We start from the raw sequence: 20,976 nt of genomic DNA on the forward strand, positions 1-20,976 counted from the left end.
CACACACACACACACAGTTTTCATTTCTAATTCTGAGCACCCAGTAGTTCCCCAATCTGGCTCCTGAAGTATAGTTATTAATCATTTCTTTGCTCGCCATCACACAAAGTAAATCCAGCTAATATGCTTATCAGGAGCTTATCCCATACTGACATTTCATTCTTGTATAAGGCTTGAGGGTTTGAATATTTAAATAGGCAAATATCGTTTTGATTAGTAGAATAAATGATTCTTGTTACTTACTGTCCTTAGAAACACTGTTAGCATGATGAAAGTGCTCAACTACGTTGGCACAGCTTTTACAGGATTTTGTAGATTTTCCTACAAAACGTAGTTCAGCGTCAGGGAGAGTTCAACTTAATAAGCTCATACATTTTTAAATGCTTTTCCCACAATGATATATGGAACTGCAACATTAAAGCTAAGGGTGCATAAGAGACATCTTGGTTAGAATTTCTGCACATTAAGTGGAATTCTCCCCAAAATTACTATCATATAGATTACCGTTTCACTAAGCTCTTATAAAGCCAATACATCTCTCAGTGTCTAGGAAGCTCTGACCCTTTGGTTCCCAAAACTGCACTTTTAGGGCGCTCCCCAAATACGACGTACCAACAGTTTGACCCCATTAGAAAGACAGAGCATCAGGACCCTCTTGGCGGAGCAGGATCCCAAGAGCAGGTTAACACACGGTGTGGTTTATAATCCCACAGCCAGCCCATGGGTGCCTATCACCAGGTACATACTTTTCAGGATAGCGCAAGTAATGACGTCCACTGTTTCTGCTTCTTGCAGAGAGCCCCCCAGCTCTTTGCCTGCTCCTCATCAGTCCCACAGTGACAAAATACACCGTGACAAGTCAGGGCTAGACACAGATCAGCGCCTTTGCCCTGCATGACCATGTTGCAAGAAGGCAAACACGCCTCCCCCAGGGCCATGCCTGGACATACCTGGACACCGTGGACACCCACAGCAGAGCTGGGGACTCTCAGTTTGTCAAGAGTCTTCAGGAGAAGGAGGCTGCTCTCCCCTTAACTAAGGTGTCAATGATTTAAGCACCACGTGATACTGTTCGAAGTTAACATTGTCATTGCTCCAAGTGAGGGAATGCAGAAATCAGGCAGTCAACCCCAAGGTGACAGGACAGCAGGGCTCAGGAACAAAACCCGCAGGACCTGCTGCAATGGCTCTGCCAGTCTGTTGGCCTTTCTGTCATCCCAGGCAAAGCACATCAGACAGGGAGAAAATTTAGGAGCATTTTTTTGTCAGTTTGTTTTAAAATGGTCCCCTCCAAACAGAGCTGAACGCTCAATAATGTCAAAATATGCATGGACTGAAGGAACAGGCTTTGAAAATGGCTGTCCATAGCATTTTACAAAGACGGGCATCATTGCATCAAAGCGAGAAGCACCCTGACCTCCTATGCGATGTGGAACCTGAGCAATCAGGCTGCGATGCAAGGTCTGCTCTCGACTTCATCACCAAACTGCTGAGCAGACCTTGCGTTTCCACCGAGGAAGGACTGGCACTGCGCCAGCCGGCGCCGTCAAGCAGAGGAACGCTGACTCTGCTAAACAGAGGCAACCAAATCCTCAACAATTACAAGCTTGTAAGTGCTCAGAGGTCACAGGATGAAAGGCAGTAATGTAAAATTGTAGATTAACAGTGTATGTTTTGACATCCTCTATTAAAGGTGTCTACTACTCATGTAGCCGATCATGTAGACACAATACTGGATGTGGCTAATTAAGAGACATCTAGTCTAATGTAGAAGTCAAAGCTCCCTTCGAGGTCAATGAAGAGACCCTGACACTGCCAAAGGACAATTTATTCCACCCCTCTAGCCGAGGTATAAGTATAGTGCTGTCTGGTATAACAGACTGATGCAGCTATTTTTTGAGCGGGTGGAAATGCCTTTTTTTCTCCCTTGATCACAGGCAGACCTAGACTGAACGTTCAGATGGGCGCGTCCAGCAAAGTGAGCCCTTACCCTCCCATCAGAGCCTCCAGGCCAGTGACTTCGGGGTGGCAATCACAGCAGCAAGCTTCATCAACAAGTTCACAGCCCTACTCAGGTAGATTGGTATAAAACTGTCACTGCTGTAAGCCTTACCTGCCAAATTTAAGAGGAAATCCTTGGTATGTAGCCTTACCGTAGGAGTGTCTTACTGGAATAGTTCTCATGGGAACTCAAGATTTTGACGTCCCCAGTACATACTTAGGGCAATGAATAAGAAAAGCGGCCAACGCTCGCGCTGCCTGCGACACAAGGTGGAACGATGCCATTGCTGAACAGCTAGTATAAAAATGATGAACTTAAAAGGCACAAGGGATATTTCAAGATAGCTCTTCTTTTTTGTAATAACAGATCCACTCTGCTAACGGGTTTATGAACTGGGAAGATAAAGAGGTTTTTAAACCTTTCCAGTTATGTACAGAAATCACTGTATAAGTTTGCTTAACCTCTGTCAGAATTAGATGAGCTCAGCTCTGTCTGGCAAATTTCTGCATGGTGGAAGTCACACAGGGGAGCTCTACAAGCCCAGCGTCAGCCTGCCGGAGCCGGCACCACCGCGACCCACCCACACATCCAGGCAGCGCAGGCTGCTCACGGAGGTCGTGATAACACACCACTTGGTAAGAGACGCATACTGCTTCGTTTGGGGAAAAAACCAAACACGTCACAAGTAATCAACAGGGTCGAACAACACGGGATGGAGTTGATTTTGATTTGTATTTCTACTCATATTCCAATTTCAGGTATTAGTTAACTGAATGCAATTAACTGGTTATAAATATTGGTGCCCCCATAACAGTAGGGGACAATTAAGCATGAAGAGGTTAATAAACTTGAAGACAACATAGGTATTTACTGATAGAGTTCAAAAGCAATAACTGGCCACGCTGTCTGTCTGTACTTTAGTTTCTCATGCAACGGATTTTTTTCTGGTGCAATAAATGCAACAGGCCAAGCATTCACTCCAATATGCTATGCCAGAAGCTTCCCTTTATTCCACAGATGAAGATCACAGAATCATTAAGGTTGGAAAAGACCTGTAAGATCATCAAGTCCAGCCATCAACCCAACCCCACCATGCCCACTAAACCGTGTCCCGCAGTGCCACGTCCACATGTTCCTTGAACCCCTCCAGGGATGGGGACTCCACCACCTCCCTGGGCAGCCTCTTCCAGTGCTTCTCCACTCTCTCAGGAAAGACATTTTTCCTAATATCCAGCCTGAACCTCCCCTGGCGCAACTTGAGGCCGTTTCCTCTTGTCCTGTCGCTAGTTACATGGGAGAAGAGACCAACACCCACCTCCCCACAACCCCCTTTCAGGTAGTTGTAGAGAGCGATGAGGTCTCCCCTCAACCTCCTCTTCTCCAGACCGAACAACCCCAGTTCCCTCAGCCACTCCTCATACCCGCTGCTATCCTGTGGTTAAACTTGCTCCTGTATGACTTCCATACTGTTAAGGGTCACATTCTCCATCTCTGCCAAAATGAAATACAAGAGAGGCAAAACTGGGAGACAAAACTGACCAACTCAGAGCCTGAGCGTACAGAAGAGAGGTCATCCAGTTTACCCCAGTGCAAAACAGTAACACCATTTACATACCTACTAGGCAGGTTAGGGAGGGATCCAACCCAATACAGCCAGCCAAACAAGTGCTGAATTGCTACAGGGTTAAGAATAAAAAAGCTGTGCTGTAATTTTTAGTGATGAGTCGGAGACTCCCCGTGAGTTGGGTATCAGACCTTTTTTGCTAAGTCTATTCAACGCCTGACTTTATCTGCAAAATCCAAATATCAACAGATAAAATGCTACCCAGCACAGACACTTTCAAAAGTCTTTTACTATTACTTAAACCCAGAGAACATGATTTAAGGCTGTAGATTAGCGTCTCTGTTGCGGCAGCGAGCAAACAGGAGTATGCAAAGCCTGGGACACTTGAAGTCAGCTCCTTTCTCACCCTGCCACCACCAACAGCCCCCAACGGAGACAGATGTATTCTGCAACTTCAGGTTGTAAATACAGGCTGCCTTATTAGACGCATTTTTAGGCAGCGCTGGCCATGATACACTTGATGTGAGTAGACACAAAACACAAACAACAAGCTTGTATGGAAATATATACAGTGACGCATGGTCTGCGCCTTCCCCATACATATTGTCATTTACCCATACACACCAGAGGTCTGGGTCTACACCTGAAAACCACACAGTAGGAAAATTCAGGAGTCTTCTTCCCTCTCCTTCTCACCTTATGAATACCAACTGACTTTTACCCGCTTCCCACAAGACCTAATGCACAAAATCATCTCCCACCTATACAGCCAAACTTAACACATTAATAGACATCCAAGATTTGGCTTTTCCTCTCTGCCTGCGGCCAGGAGCTCCTCACAGATCCCCTCCTGGTGCAGCACGTACTCTGCTTTGCCACAGAAAACCAATACGTACTTTGTATTGATGCGGCTGAAAACCTGGGAGGTAAATGCTTATATCTCAATGGTGCACTGATTGGGCTGAATGATTTACTCATGATTGGGCTGCAAAGCACCGCGGCTGAAATACAATACGTTATAAATCACATTACAATCTTCTGCTGTCTACACACACACAGTGTGTGCGAACGCACACAGACAGGTTCAAGCTTGCTCAAGTTTCCTTAATCCCATCATACAGACTGCTTCTCAGCTGTTACTTACATATCTGTATTGCTTTTTGTCTTTAAATCTCAGTAGGAAAGGAAAAACTTTGCATATCCATCTGAACTAGTGACAAGTAATTCCGCAAACTAAAGCTATTGATTTCAAACAAGCCTCATTCATGTTCTCCTTGCAAAAATAAAGCTTCACCAGGAAATGAATTGATCTTCATGTGGCTTTTGTAAAGATTACGAACAAGCTTAAAAGAAAGCTTTCAGACTGCTATTCATATTGCCACTTCCTAATCATGCTCCATTCATTGATTGCTTATTTTAGTTTGTATTTTGCTGATTCAGTTGCACATGTCTTCTTGTAAAAGGGATTATCAATATTAAATCAATTGTGCCTACCCTATGAAGTAAATGGAAAAGCAAACCACTTGCTATTATCCAAGCATCTTAAAAGACATAACGCTGTCTGGTACACTTTAGTGTTTATGGATTCAGAACACTAGATTCTCATAAACTATTTCTTAGACTGTGTATTAGGAAAAATGTCTTTCCTGAGAGAGTGGTGAAGCACTGGAAGAGGCTGCCCAGGGAGGTGGTGGAGTCACCATCCCTGGAGGGGTTCAAGGAACGTGTGGACGTGGCACTGCGGGACATGGTTTAGTGGGTATGGTGGTGTTGGGTTGATGGTTGGGCTTGATGATCTCACAGGTCTTTTTCAACCTTAATGATTCTGTGATCATTAAAGCTCTAAAACTCCCCACATTTCCCCACAAAACATAATTTTTAAAGCATCTACCTTATTTGCATTAAGTATTTTTCAGAAATGTTATGCTATATATTTTAGAATTAGGGTATCAAAAAACATGCATTACAATTTAAATATTTAGGGATATACAGGCATTTCTAAATGCACGTTACTTATGCAGCAAGTTCTAACAAGAAATGATCTACTAAGTTGTAAAAAACAGAACGTGCAGAACAAGATTTATTTTTGTGAAGGGCTCTTGTAATAAAGTTATTAGGTTCAGACATATCTAATGGACATAAAAGCCAGACGAATTACGAGTGTCACATCCACTTATCCATCTCTCCCCCTGCTCACAAGCTATTTGGCACATATGAAGAAAAAGAGTCATTAGGAGATCCTCAGTCTAGGATTTATTGAACGGCCACAATTTGGGGACAACAGGGAGGAGAAAAGGAGGAAAATTCAGTAACGAACTCTAAAATTATTTCAAAGGATTCACGCTTTGTGGGTGACTGTCCTTTGAAACAAGCCGTTGACTGCAGGACGGGCTGCCGGCCCGGGTCACCCGTCCCTCTGCCCTCCCCGGCGAGCTGCAGACGTTCAGACGCACAGCTCAAGGCAACAACCCGCCGGCCAAGAGAGCCACCACACCAGGCTGACGTGGATGCTGGACAACTAAATAAATTACTCCAGGACCCATGCTGTCAGACGCCAGTGTTTGACTCCTACCTCTGCCTGGTTGGGCTGTGAATATGCAATCTATTCAAAAGCTCCCACAGCAACAGAAATGCTCTCTGCAATACATGGAAGTGGATCAGTAGCACAAACACACAAGCTTGGAAGCCAACTTAAAAGTGTATCCAAAGCTTAATTTGGTTCATTTATTTTCATAAGTATAGTTTAGTCAGAAGTATTTATGATAACGCAGGTATTTTTTCAGCGCCGGAGTTGAGAAGAGCACAAAAGCAAGTTGTTAAATTATACTAATCCCATCCTCTGCCAAAGTATGTGTTTAATACTTACGTTTACATTAGTAAATGTTTTATAGCACACTTCACAGATAGAAGTCTTCCCTGAAGCATCATTTGCCAAACTTGTAAGAATAGGGAATAATTTTGTAGTCAGGAAGGGAAAATTGACAATTAGTGGAATCTATTGTGTAAAAAAAAAAGGCGTTTCTAAAAATGTATATATAAATCCATGGTCACAGCGTTTCAAGATTATGCTAAGCAGCATAGCGATAGTAAGAGAATCTCGTAACAGCCACTAAACAAACTCTAAAGCTACCTTCCCAAAAGCACTTTCTTACTGACTGAGTTTAAAGAAGATATTGGGACTTCTAAGCACCGAAGCCTCTCGACACACTTCTGACTCCATACAGAGCACGCATAGTCATCAGACAAAGTACACTTCAACGACCTTCACGCCAAAAGAAGAAGAAGAAAAAAAAAGGCAGCTGTCCTGTGTCCCTAGCTAAATCCAGAATAGAAATGAAAAATAAAGCCCTACACTTTTCAGCAGGAATCAGACGCTTTCAGTTCTAGGGTGATGTTTCACAGCTCTCAGGGGAGCCAACCCTACCCGTCTGCACGCAGGCATAAGGCACAACACTGCTCCGCGCCATGGAGCTGCCTCCCTCTAAGGGGTCACAGCAGCAGGCATAAAAAATAATCAGCAAATACCAAGTGCAGCTGGGAAAGCATGTCTTTAGAGCCTTTACTTGCCCAGTTTTCAAGAAAAGGACACTGAGGTGCTGGAGCGTGTCCAGAGAAGGGCGACGGAGCTGGTGAGGGCTCTGGAGCACAAGTCTGATGAGGAGCGGCTGAGGGAGCTGGGGGTGTTCAGTCTGGAGAAGAGGAGGCTGAGGGGAGACCTCATCGCTCTCTACAACTACTTGAAAGGGGGTTGTGGGGAGGTGGGTGTTGGTCTCTTCTCCCAAGTGACAAGGGATAGGACAAGAGGAAATGGCCTCAAGTTGTGCCAGGGGAGGTTTAGACTGGATATTAGGAAAAATGTCTTTACTGGGAGAGAGTGGTGGAGCACTGGAAGAGGCTGCCCAGGGAGGTGGTGGAGTCACCATCCCTGGAGGGGTTCAAGGAACGTGTGGACGTGGCACTGCGGGACACGGTTTAGTGGGCATGGTGGGGTTGGGTTGATGGTTGGACTTGATGGTCTTACAGGTCTTTTCCAACCTTAGTGATTCTGTGATTCTGTGCAAAAGAATTACTGGAAGTCCAGTAACAATCTCTCCGTAGATGCATATTGGTATGCACTGAGGAATAAAGATCAATACCAGTATTTATTCAATAGCACACCGGTTTGTATTAGCGCTGGAAAAGCAAAGCAGCAACAAAGCAGCTTTTTCCTCTCCTGCAAATCATCCAGAAGTCACAGCACCGTCCCTGGGGAGGCAGGTGGCTTCCCTGGCACCAGGCAGCCTACAAGCACAACACAGCGGCAGTGGCTCTTTGGCTCTCAAGTGCCTTGATGATGCCGGAGAAAGGAAAACCAAATTGTTTCAGGGCTGTACCTGGGTTTGCAAGTATCCTCCTACCCTCACGATCTTCAGAGCAGAGAGGGGACAGATTCAGCACAACCTCCAGTGTTCCTCTGGAGAGCACAGGGAACACGTGCGGCCTGGCAGAAGAAAAATGCCTAAAGCCACCCAGAGATAGGACAGATGGGGCAGGACGGCATGGGTGGATAGAAAATATCCAGCAACCTGTCTCTGAACTGCAAAACCGATCCAGTCTTGGCGAGCCTTGCTCTGAGGCACGTTTCCTTTATGCCCGAGCTTTGACACTGACACCCACTGCTTGATTTCTTTACTTGCTCTCCCAGAAAATTTTCAGATGGCATCTTTCCAAGTATTGGAAAATACTAGGGGTTTTTTTATGGCTTAAGCCATAAAAAGCCAAGGGCAAGACTGTTTTTCACACAACAGTGGATCAGACCACAACTATCTAGTAGGAGAGAAGATACACAACTAGTTCTGACTTTCTCCTAGAGATGAAAGTATCTTGTAATAGACTCCCACATGTTATTGAAACAGAATTTCACATCTGAAAGAGTTGTGGGTTTCTTCCTTCTTACACTGTCTTGATACCTCACTAGTTTTTCCTTCAGTTATCTGATGAAGAAAAATCACTGTCTTGCCTCTCTATTCCTTGCTTTTGTTTGTCTCAAGGAGCGCAAAAAACCAAACCAAAACTAAAACCTCTTTGCAAAAGGTAAAATAACGTATTGTGCATGCAAGAGAGAAGGAGCTCTTTTGACCTCCTTTGTTTGCAATGAACAGCAATGACTACAAATAAACAGTCATGAAACTCTATTTCCCAGCAAATACCACCAGCATAATTCAAGTAGTTTGTTTTTGTCTTCTTAAGCGCTGTCCTTCTCAGACGCATTTCATCAAGCCTGGCTAAAAACCCTAGGGCAGGACGTGACTAAGTAATTGGCATAATATCACAAATGTGCAACTCCTGGAATGTTCCAGCCACTAAAAACTCGAGGAAACCATCAATAAAGAGCGCTCTCACTTGCCGCAATAATATTTGTAGATCTCAGCCACGTCTACCAAAAAGAACATGCTCGTTTGGGCAGGGGAAAAAGGCAAAAAGCATTTTGCTTCAAGCAAAGCTTGAAGGAGGTTGCGTGCCTTCTATGTCGGGGAAGAAATGAGACACTAAGACAAATGTGATGCCAGATGTATGAAGCACCACTGAGGGCAGTCTCCTGCCCAAGTCATGATATGTGCTGAGAAAGTACCTCATTTCAGTATCTTGGTACAAGAGAAAACAGAGATGAAGGCATCTGTAAAGCCAGGTCATTTTAGTTATTTCCATAGTGGAAGACATTTGCTCTTCTTCACAAGAGAATAAATAAATATGATAGCACATGAAACCTACAGAGATTTTCCCGAGCCCCATCAGAGCCAAGCACAGGGCACAGGTTGAGCCTCACGGCACAAAACATTGCCAGTCTTGGAGTCTGCAGGGGAAGCCACTGAGAGCAGATACGGCCAGCGTCCAGCACAGGACAATAACGTCTTGGGTCCAGCACGAGAGAGATGTGAAGGCAGGTGTGGTCTCATAGGCCGGAGACTGAATTACAGGTCTCCAAGGCCCATCGTCCTGGACAGTCCTGATGAATCTAAGTCGCATCCACACTCACAGCTTTCCAAAGATGTATTCAGTTTTGATGACAGCACCAAAATCCAATTCTTTGGCCCTGCAACACCCCAGTAACCCGAATGGAGGCTGAGACCCAAAGGTACCCCCATGGCAGAAGGCAAGGGGCTCTCCAGGGGTGGGGAGAGACCTCAAAGGCAGCAGTGCCTCCCACCCCAGCTTGCTCCCTCCACCCCAGAATATGTTCTAGCACCCCGTATGTACATGCCAAGAGTCCCCAAGGGGCACACACAGACCACTTGAAATACAAGTGATAGAACTTATCTCATTCTTGATAGAACAAGAGGAAATGGCCTCAAGTTGCACCAGGGGAGATTCAGGCTGGATATTAGGAAAAATGTCTTTCCTGAGAGGGTGGTGAAGCACTGGAAGAGGCTGCCCAGGGAGGTGGTGGAGCCACCATCCCTGGAGGGGTTCAAGGAACGTGTGGACGTGGCACTGCGGGACATGGTTTAGTGGGCATGGTGGGGTTGGGGTGATGGTTGGACTTGATGATCTTACAGGTCTTTTCTAACCTTAATGATACCGTGATTCTCTGAAAAAATAAAAACAAGAATGGACTTAGTACTTAGTTAACTAGGTTTTCAAAGAACTACCCAAAGTCTTTTCTAGAACTCTGTCTTTTCCACTATATCCCAAAGAAAGACTTTCAACTAGCTGCTACACAGAAATCTCTGGTAATAAAACCAGCCAAAGCCAGATGGTGCTAAAAAGCCCAGTTGCTCCAGGCTCCCAAGGCAGGCAGCTACAGAAATAATCGGGTGATTCAGCCACTTGAGACACTTGAGTGTAATGACTCTGACTCAACCCCCAAAGACGCCACTGGGAAGAATTAAAATCAAGTCAGTGATATGTAACTGTTTAATCTTCAGCAAGGGCTTCCAGGTGATGGTATAGCTCTTCCAAGGACACGGCCCTAAGGCCGTGCGGTCCAGCTAGCAAATGCAAACCTTTTGCCAGGCGCATGCTGCAAAAACAGTAAAGCAGATGGAGCTCCCCATACACAACGCCAACGTTTTTCTACGCTTTGCCTGACCCACACGCAGGACCCACAAGGCAGGCAGGAGGAGGGGGTAGGGTCTCCTGGCTAGGAAGCCCTCAAAACCTCTGAAAAATCAAGCTGTGGAAGTTGTTTATCACTTACACCGCTTCTCCTCTTCACTTTAATACCTTGAAGCTTGCCTGCACGAGAACAGCTGTTGAGAGATTCGCAGCAGCAGGAATATATCATCTTCACCCAATGATTCAATAGTCTTAACAATTGTGGGTATTATTTTTCTTAAATCTACTCCTTAATCCCATAATGCCATAAAATGCCACTGAACCAGAGCTTAGCAGGATTCCAGAAAGGAACAGACTTTTAAAGAGATAATGAGAACTCCACATTTATATTAGATAGGATTGAAAAGAGAGAATAGAGAAGACGGAACGTACCAGATGGGCAGATTATTTCATAGTTTTCCTTAATACAATTTCTTCAACCTGAAGCATCTGCTAATTCCACTATCAGAGATTAGATACTGGATAAAATGGACAGGCAGACTGATCTAACACAGCAATTTTTATTTTCCCACTACACGTAGGAGGGGTTTCCATTAAATCATACATCACAAAACAAAATAGAGGTGCATAAAATCTAGTATCAAAGTGGGGAATGTCAGCAGCCCCTAGGATCCCATGTAAATACGCTTCACGTTCAATAAAGAAAACAACACGTCTTCTTAAACCCCCTCCCCTTCATAGGCAAGCAGAAAATGCTGCGAATGGATCAACAATAAAACTCACAGACCAGCCTTGTCCTTCACAGATTTTGCAGAAAATTGAAGAAAATCTCTCCACCTCATTTTTTTGGAGATTTGTGTAGAAGTCCTGCAGCCTGCAGGCAGCACCTTGGGTACTTGCAATCTAGAAGCAGTAATTGTTTTCCAGAACACGCAGAAATCTCATCTTGAAGTCCAAAAAACTAATCAAGCAAGATAGAAATGTGTTGCCTATGCCTATCTCATTACCCCGCTGTTCCACAGCAAGACTTGAAATAAGGTCCCTTGCACCAAAATACTAGTCCTCCCTTTTTTTAGCCAAAGCAGCAGCTTTCTCGGTCATCCAAAATGTAATACCACTGTCTGATGCGCTCTAAAAGCACACTGCATTGCACGCCCAACACAACCTTTCCTACTCAGCAGAAGGCCAGGATCAGAAACGCCGGTACTAGTAAGCTCAAGACTAAGGTCTTACAGGCACAGCTCCCTTATGGTATCAGTAGCACACACGTATTTCGTGTATCCATAGGGTCAGCAGTACTTTTTTGGGAATCAGTCCAGTGTAAAGCCCAATACTGCTCGAGCGGTGAACAGCAGGGTAGACTTTCTACCTTCCAGCCTAGGTAAGAAGCCTCAGCTTTTAAGAAAAGAAAAGAAAATCTCTCAAATAAACTGCATTTTATAACCAAAACCAAGGTGATAATCCAAACTGCCAAAAAAGAAACACCACAACTCCCCAAATCAGGACAAGCAAGGGACTCTGCCGCTCCTGGCCCTGGGAAAGACCTTACCTTCTCCTAAGCGCCATCCTGTATCCAACGCCTCTTGGGCCACTTTCTCCAGGGAAACTCGCCTCTATCCTTTCTGTTGCCTGTGGGCAGGGACTCATGATGCCTCCTCATTGCCAACATCTGCCTGCAAATCACTCCGGGCAGGGACACCGGCATCTCTGAACCCTCAGTGATGCTGCTGAGCACGAGGCGCAGGGAGTCTAAATACAGAAGGATTGCAAAACGTGCCAAATTTCCCCTAAACTCCCCTTGCTCCCCTTCACTTCGGCCACAGTCACAAAGGGGGCAGGGAAAGGACTAAGAGATCAGCGCTCAGGAGAGTGACACTTGATCACCTTAATCTCTTTCTTTAAAAAAAGAGAATATTAGAAGGAAAGAACACACAAGCGACAGCCGCTGCTAGGACCGGTCCGTGTCCATTGGCATTCCGGATGCCGAACAGACTTTAGTCGAACCAAGCAGGCTTCACTATTATATTTAAAACTAATACATGCTTTGTAATACTTATCAGCCGGAGGGTTTTCAACAGTTTTTCCCCACTAATGCTGCAATTTCAAAACCATTTAGGCTAATTTCTTTTGACTTGAATCTATTTTAATCAGAGACCAGGAAATAGTTTGTATTAAACCCTTCATAAAATCAGCCATAAAATTGCATGCACAAAATAGCGAATGGATCTTGAAGGCAGAAGTAGCAAAAGCTGAAACTTTTCAAATCCTCCAGCAAATTCAAGCCTATTTCTTAACCAGACCAATTGCACTCTTACAATTGATCCCTAGAAAAGAAAAAAAAAACAGCAATAACCAAAACACACTCCTGAAGTCCTTACATAGCTAAAAGACACTAAGTTATGCAGCTGCAGTCAGTACTCACAAATTCTCTCCAAAGTATTAGCCCAGCTCCAAAATTATGTATATTTAATAAATTGCTGTGTCTGCTCTGTTCTCTCCACCACCCTCCCATGAAATGACGGATGGGGGCACTGAGGAAGAGTACAACACAAACCTAAAAATGTCAGAATTAATCCTCTTCTTCCCCCCAAGATCTGCAAAAACACTACTTCTCAAATTAATTCTCACAAAGTAACGCTGGCTCTGCTAGAAGTCAGAGTTCTGGATGAGAAATGAAAATAAGCAGCTCAGGCTCAGGTAACTGCTAGAGAAGGTCTCACTTCAAGGATTTGTCATTGTAGTGGGATTTGCATATCGTATAGCCAAAGGTGCAATTTGTACCTGCAATTCATTTTGTCCAGATGAACCGTACCAGCAGAATTGGAGGCTGGGCCTCTGTTCCTTTGAAAACTCATCCGAATATTTCTGTTGTCAGTGGTTGACAGCCTTGGAAACTCTGAGTGGCTGCTTGAAATTCATGCAGCATGCAGAGAAGTGAAGGAACAAAAGCTCTCCACGCTCTCACATCCTTAACAATTTGCCAGTACGCTGGAGACATGTAGCTGCATCCCCTTGCTGCATGATTTTCAATGGTTTGCAGATGCCAAGCAATGGCTATGTCACTGTCCTAACGACACAGGCATTGGACACGTATCTTTCAGAATCTAAATCTCCCTCAGCTCATTATATTTTATCAGGTATTTCACAGAATCATTAAGGTTGGAAAAGACCTGTAAGATCATCAAGTCCAACCATCAACCCAACCCCACCATGCCCACTAAACCATGTCCCGCAGTGCCACGTCCACACGCTCCTTGAACACCTCCAGCGATGGTGACTCCACCACCTCCCTGGGCAGTTTATTCCAGTGTCTCACCACTCTCTCAGGAAAGACATTTTTCCTAATATCCAGCCTGAACCTCCCCTGGCACAACTTGAGGCCATTTCCTCTTGTCCTGTCACTCGTCACTTGGGAGAAGAGACCAACACCCACCTCCCCACAACCCCCTTTCACTCCAGGCCTGGACAAATTGACACTTTCCCATTTTGAGGAACACTCTGCTAGCCATATCTAAAATTGACTTTCATAAAGCTAAACTTACAGCGTGTCTCTTCTCACACTCTTAACAAAATGCTTTGGCATCTCATTTAAGTCTGTTCTTCTGTGGTACTTAGCAAGTAAACATCATCATCACCATCATCTTAAAAGGTCATTCTGGAAAAAATAGTGGAGAAAGGGTATTGCTACCTGAGCCACCGGGCTCCCTTCAGAGGTGCCTGCACAGAGGTGTCACTCTTTCTGACTGATATTTTAAGCCTTTTCTCCTGCCACCACCGTGGCAAAGGGTTAAACCTCTCCGGGCTGCTTAAAGATCGCCAGGAGATCCCGCAGCAGCATCCCAGGAGGAGGACTGCACTGGGAGGAGTGCAAGGGCAGCCGGAGAGATCCGGGGATCTTGCAGGGACACGAAGGAGCTGACAAGGGAGGAGAAAGGGAGAGTCTTTGCACAGGGTAATAAACCCCAAAGGCCAATAGCTCAGGGAACAGCCCTTCGCTGACAAAAGCAGACGTGAGCTTCTGACCTCATTACTACCACCTGAAATAATGTACTGCTTTAGGAAAATAAAAAGCGAGAGAGAGAAGAGTGGGAAGAAACTCATGGTTTTTCCCCTGATAAATAATCTTTATGAACTATCTCAGTTTCAGCGAAACTACACCGGTTGCTCATTACTGAGCATGGCCCTGTGAACAGTAAGGAGGGAAGAGTGACCAGTATCACACGAGAATATGAAAGCAACCATCACTCCTGGCTCTCAGGTAATGCCTAAACACGTGCACTCTTTCATGGAGCAACTGGTACTTACTTGGTTGGACGATAATCTGGTATGGAACGATCCAGTGAAATTTTCTCACTGAGGTAGGAATTGTAGCCGTATTTCTCATGTGGTCCCTTTGCCTTCTCCTCCTCCTCAGGGGACAGGGTGGCTGGAAGCCCACCTTTACCACGTCCACCATAGCCTTCAATGAGACCAAGTGACTTGGACAGACCTCGAGAGAAAAAAAACCACCATCACTGTTAAAACTCATCACTGTTATTTGCAAGCTATCAAAGAAACAAAAATAATCTGAAAAATGCAGGGTGTTTTGGTTTGGGTTTCTGAAAACATTTCGACTTCTAGTTCTGTGGCCCAATGCTAGAAGGAAAATGATTCAAGTCTTGAAATTCTTCACGGCTCAGGCACACCGTTCCCGACAGCTCTGCCACCACATCCAACTGATAACCTGTCCCAAGGATCTGTGCATTTATTTAGTTGTTAGGAAGGTTATTTAGGCCTCCTTCCCACTCTCAGAGAGGCAATTACATATAAGGTTAGATGTCCCCAGGAGAAGGACACGTTGAACACAGAATAAGAATAAAATAGGGTTGGTTAACTGCCAGTTGAATGAATTTTTGCTCAGTATGAACAGCGAACAGCATACAAATGTTATGGATTTAAAAACAATTTCCCCTCAAAGCTTTCATATCTTTTAAAGTATAGCATTCCCAGACCTTTATCAAGCGGAATTATTTATTTATATCTGCATAGCTGACGGAAACAGGCAAAGTTCAAAACGAGCTGCACAAAAAGAGCTATATTGATGATTCAGTGGCGATTGTGGGAAGCCAAGTTCACAGTCATGTTATTATTTATTATCCAGGACACCTGGAATTTTAGTATTTTTCATTAGCAGAGCCTCACACTCTTCTTTTTGTCAGAATCAAAAAAAAAAAGTTGATGGATGATTTTGTTTTAAATAAAGACACCCGGGTATATTCCCCTTGGTTTGAATGGCAGAGCCCTGACGCTGAGAGCAGAACAGACTGTCGTCACCACTGACGCTTTTGAAGGGACGATAACCTTGAGGCTATGCACAGGGCTTCACGACGAGCGTGGTCCAGGTCCCAAAACTACCACGGATTTCCATTGCCCTGGACAAAACACTGCCACCCCGACCGACAAGACACGGATTTAAACGCTTTTTTTTCCTCAAACAGTAGTGTTATGAGGCAGTTAAAAAAAATTGCCTATGAATGTAAATCACGGTTTGAAGCACTTGAATAGAAATTATTATTATTGTTATTCCTTCTGACAAGGAACCTCTAAACAGCCTTCCCTGCTAGGGAGCTTCTGAGAGGTGATGGAGTCCCTCTGACCGCACGGGGTTTGATTAGATTTTATCCGAGGACAACAATAACAAATCAACTGCAGGGAACAGCTGGCTGTGACGTGGGGATGGATTAGATATCCAAGCTGCTTTTTCCCCATCTCTGGGCTCAGCAACAGCCAGAGGAGTAAGTCAAGAAAGCCGGGAAAGGTGAAACTTTCTGGCCTGCAGAAGGCCAGCAGATCACGTCGTGAACTTCCTAACCCCAAATGGCTGGAGGGACATGGTTCAGCTTGCTTACAAAGAGAAGAGATACCAATTTCATTTCAGACACAGACTCCAACAGAATTAAAACAGTGTATATATAAAAAAAAAATATTCTCACAAAGAGACAATTCTTCTCAAAATGTCTGTTTCTTCATCAAAACCAGATCTTTCTACTGAGGAACAGTGCAGCTGTAGATACGTACATTGCCTCAGGGTACCCTAGATCATGCTTCTTGTTACACCAAAAAGAAAAAACAGCTTCCTCAGTTCATCAGCTGAGGGTTTTACCACTGTAACAGACACATTCTAACAGAAATTCAGTTTACAATTTTAATTCCTCCTTCTTCACCTTCCCGTTGAAATGTTTCCACCAAAACCTGTACGAAATTCTTACTATCAATGCTAGTTCTTGGCCAGCAAGACTGTAACACAGAGCTGTGAAGTCCTTCCACAGCATGTAGCATGCTCACCCTTCTACTACAGGTATCCTCAGGATCTACCCGTTTGCTTTTAAAGCTTGATTTTGCTTTTCTGCATTCACTTCAACACAGTTCTCACTTCCCCAATGCTTTTGCTATCAGTGCTTTGAATCTACACATCTGTAAGAAGGGCTGAAGAGAAGTGGGAACTTTCTGAGCTGGGTTAGGGCTGGCAGTGGCTCCGTGGACGGAGGGCTTTGGCGCTGGGCAGTGGCACCTGGGATTCCCACTCAGTGGGACAGCAGAACCGCTAACATCACAGCACCTTGCTCTGTTTAAAGCAGGCTTAAAAAACCCACAAGCTCAGGTTACTATCAACAGGTTACAATTGTTTAACTCAAAGGCAGCACTTCTCCCAGAGCTCTGCACTTGAAGTCAGCAGGGAAAGACTCATCTCTCCAAGGTTAATTCATCCGCCACGAGATCTGAGTCAGTCTCCAGAGATGCTTACCTCTGTCTTTACTAAGGTAACTAGGCTCCCGACTACAGCATCTCGGTAAAATATCTGAAATTAGAGGCGAGGAATCTAGCTCGCCGTGTTCAAAACACCAACCACCACAGGGACTAGCTACACCAGCCTTTTCCACATTGCTCAGCCTGGTGGACCTGAGCTGCTGTTAGCAGCAGTAGGAGATGCCGGGAGCAAGGACATCTCTGCCAAGGAATTCAGCTGGCTGCACCAAAACTGCAGGCTGGGTGTATTCTACAGCCAAACCTTCCATCCTCATCCACCAGCGATGCAGACTGGGGAGAGCAGGGTGGGAGCTGCTGGAGAGCACAAGGACACCTTCCTTACTTGCCCATCTGTGCTTTTATTACAGAATAAAGATATGCACAGGGATGGCGCACACTCCACCTCTCCCAAAATACAGTCAAGACATGGGCAAAGCCAACATGGACCCATCTGCCCCCCCACGCCCTCAGCTGCTGCAAGGCAGCGGGCTCCGCTGTGACAAGGCACGAAGAAGGTCCTGGCACAATGAAGCCTCTCTGTTGACTGCACAGGCACCAGAGAAATACCAAGACATGACTTTATATTCAGCAGCTTTGACTGATGATCCTGTAATGCCATTAACTGCTTTATTCCAAGACCATAATCATGACAACTAGATGCACACACACACACCCCCGCCAGCATACATTTCTCTCTCCTCACTAAGTATATTCCCTTATTTCTGCATACGAACTTCTCAGTCCTTCTACTACTATAAAACCTGTCTCAGTAAGTACAGACAAATCCACATCATTTAACCAAAAGAATCAACTAAGGTGATCGATTCATATGTGCTGGGCAGGGCACTACCGTGAGACTATCACCCCCTCTTTCAACGCCACCCAGGATAGCAAAGACACCCGCAGGGACAGTCACAAAGACGAGTATTCCCAGGTGCGATGTGACAGGGAGGATCTCTGTGTCTGTCTCTGTGCTGGTTAAACATTTCATCCTCCAGTTTGGGCTGTCAGAAGGGTTCTTCTGTGCAGCTGGGATGTCACTTTGGTGTACGGCACTTCGAAGCAAGATTCAACCAAAGTTTGGCAAGAAAGATAATTCACATCATGGAATCATTAAGGTTGGAAAAGACCTGTAAGATCATCAAGTCCAACCATCAACCCAACCCCACCATGCCCACTAAACCATGTCCCGCCGTGCCACGTCCACACGTTCCTTGAACCCCTCCAGGGATGGTGACTCCACCACCTCCCTGGGCAGCCTCTTCCAGTGCTTCACCACTCTCTCAGGAAAGACATTTTTCCTAATATCCAGCCTGAACCTCCCCTGGCACAACTTGAGGCCATTTCCTCTTGTCCTGTCACTTGTCACTTGGGAGAAGAGACCAACACCCACCTCCCCACAACCCCCTTTCAGGTAGTTGTAGAGAGCGATGAGGTCTCCCCTCAGCCTCCTCTTCTCCAGACTGAACACCCCCAGCTCCCTCAGCCGCTCCTCATCAGACTTGTGCTCCAGACCCCTCACCAGCTTCGTCGCCCTTCTCTGGACACGCTCCAGCACCTCAATGTCCTTCTTGTAGTCAGGGGCCCAACAGGTACAAACAGAAGAGGAAGAAATTTGCTTCCAACTGGCTGAAAGGAGAGGCAGGACTGAAAACCAGTGGTTACAGCAGACCCTCATCCAGCCAATCCATTCATTCATTTGCTTTTATTTGCCCCATTTTAGGACTGCGCAAAGAAGGGTGCATTTCTGTGAGCTTCAGAGACCTTTGCTCTAACTTCCGAAATTATCCTCAGCCTAGCCCGTGTGGTTCCTTCAGCCGGGCAGGAAGCCACGGAAAGCTCCTTCTCGGCAGGGAGCTCCCAGGGCTTTGTGTTAACCCACATCTGGGTGCAGAGAGACTCCCACATGCTTCCCAAGCCTAAGTAAGGGCTCACCTGATCTCTGAATCGCCTTTGTCAGTCCCTGCTTACACCACCGTCACTGCAGCGGGGCCCTGGCCCGCATCAGGAGCCGAGAGCTACAGGCTGCAGGTTTCTGGAGGTAGCACATCCACCCTCCTTCATTTTCTGTTTGCCCTTCACAGCCCGCATGGAAACGCCATTCGGGTCTCCAAAGACAAGCGATCTCTCATCTCATGTTCAAACGGCATAACGCTGCAAACGAATGATTAAGTGCCTCCGGTGACGCAGGAGCAGAAAGGGAATGTCGCCTCCAAAGCCCATTGTTCCCCATACACAATCATCTAGGGCTGGTTTCCAGCACTGCCTTCTGCTGTAGCCTCTTACTAGCACATGCTTGCAGCATCTTCACCCTTTGAAAACCTCTAGCGCTTTGCCAAACCTGCTTGAAATTGGCCCGGAAAAGACAGAAATTACACACAGAGACACCACGCGCAAGAAAGAGCAAGAACATGATCCCATCAGCTTCTTTCCTTGAAGAACTAGGCTGAAAAAGTAAAGAGTCAAAACCATTCCCAAGTCCCAGACCGGATCCTTTGTCATTCTGGGCAGGCACCAAAGCAGAAGTGCTGACCCGCTGCCAAAAAGTCTCTCCCGATGCCTGCTCCGGCCTGTCTATAGCGATAAAAAGCTTGGTCTTTGGAGTGAATTCACTCCCTAGTGAATTTTGCAAGCTCATGAGATGGTAATGGGCTGCATCAAGATTAGATGCTTAGTGTAGATCAGAGCTCTGAACAGTTGTGAGCTTCATTCATCCTTAAGCCACATTCACCCAACAAGTACCTGAGAAAGGAAAAAAGGATTTTTTTTTTTTTCAGAATCTCCTAAACTATCTGAACTTCGGGACAAAAGGAGTATATTGCTCTTATACTGCAGGAATAGAAGGAAAAAAAGACACCACTTAGAGCTGCTAGGATCTGAGCCACTCCTGCTGAAACGGCCAGACATCGGATTCCCTGGGGACTGACAAAGAGTTGGTTTTCTTCAAGGTGATATAAAAATTTCATCTCTACAGCAAAATCATGCCTAGACTGAGTACAGTTATAGTAAACATATTATTCTCTCCTTAAACAGGCAATATATTTCATAAGGAGATGGGAGTTTTCCAGGGTAGAGAAAACCTTTGGTAAAATACAGTATAATGGGATGCACAGCCTTCATTTATAAAGCACCCAGCCAAACAGGCTCCCCAGGCAGCCGGCGTGTTGGAAAAGCTTTTTGCTCCCCTGCAGCCTAGACGAAGGAAGCATTAACCCTACCGACGCAAACCTTAGCCGAGGAAACTTCTTTCATTAAGAAAGCTGGGGAAGAGGGAAGAGTATCTGAAACTGGAAAGCATTTCTGAGAAACACGGGTCCTGAGCCTTAACGCTGAGGGTGGCGGAGGGAAAAGAACCAGAGAAAATACTATAGGAAAGATTTTGGAGAAAAGCAGATTTTTTTAGTTGCATCCTTCCTTGTTTGTTTACAGCATCCTGACGCACGAGTTACAGAGTTCGTATAGCTCAGATTGAAAGGCCCATTCCTATTGGAAAGAGGAACATGAAGTCCTCCTCAAGAAGACATAAATAATACTGAAATGGTACCGAAAAATAAGGGAAGCATAAAGAGAAAATTCAAGCACACGTCTT

At 45.4% G+C, this 20,976-nt stretch overlaps 1 protein-coding gene across 1 annotated transcript in view; it reads right to left on the reverse strand.

Moving 5' to 3' along the window:
* The window catches only part of GALNT17 (polypeptide N-acetylgalactosaminyltransferase 17), a 223,481-nt gene that overhangs the window by 149,765 nt on the left and 52,740 nt on the right, over positions 1–20,976 (reverse strand). Inside the window, exon 2 of the mRNA XM_059829352.1 lies at positions 14,907–15,090. Within this exon, the coding sequence (XP_059685335.1) occupies positions 14,907–15,090 (184 nt within the window). The remainder of the gene's footprint in view (positions 1–14,906; positions 15,091–20,976) is intronic.

This window comes from Gavia stellata, chromosome 25 (genome assembly GCF_030936135.1).
Source record: "Gavia stellata isolate bGavSte3 chromosome 25, bGavSte3.hap2, whole genome shotgun sequence".
Classification (NCBI taxonomy): Eukaryota; Metazoa; Chordata; class Aves; order Gaviiformes; family Gaviidae; genus Gavia; species Gavia stellata.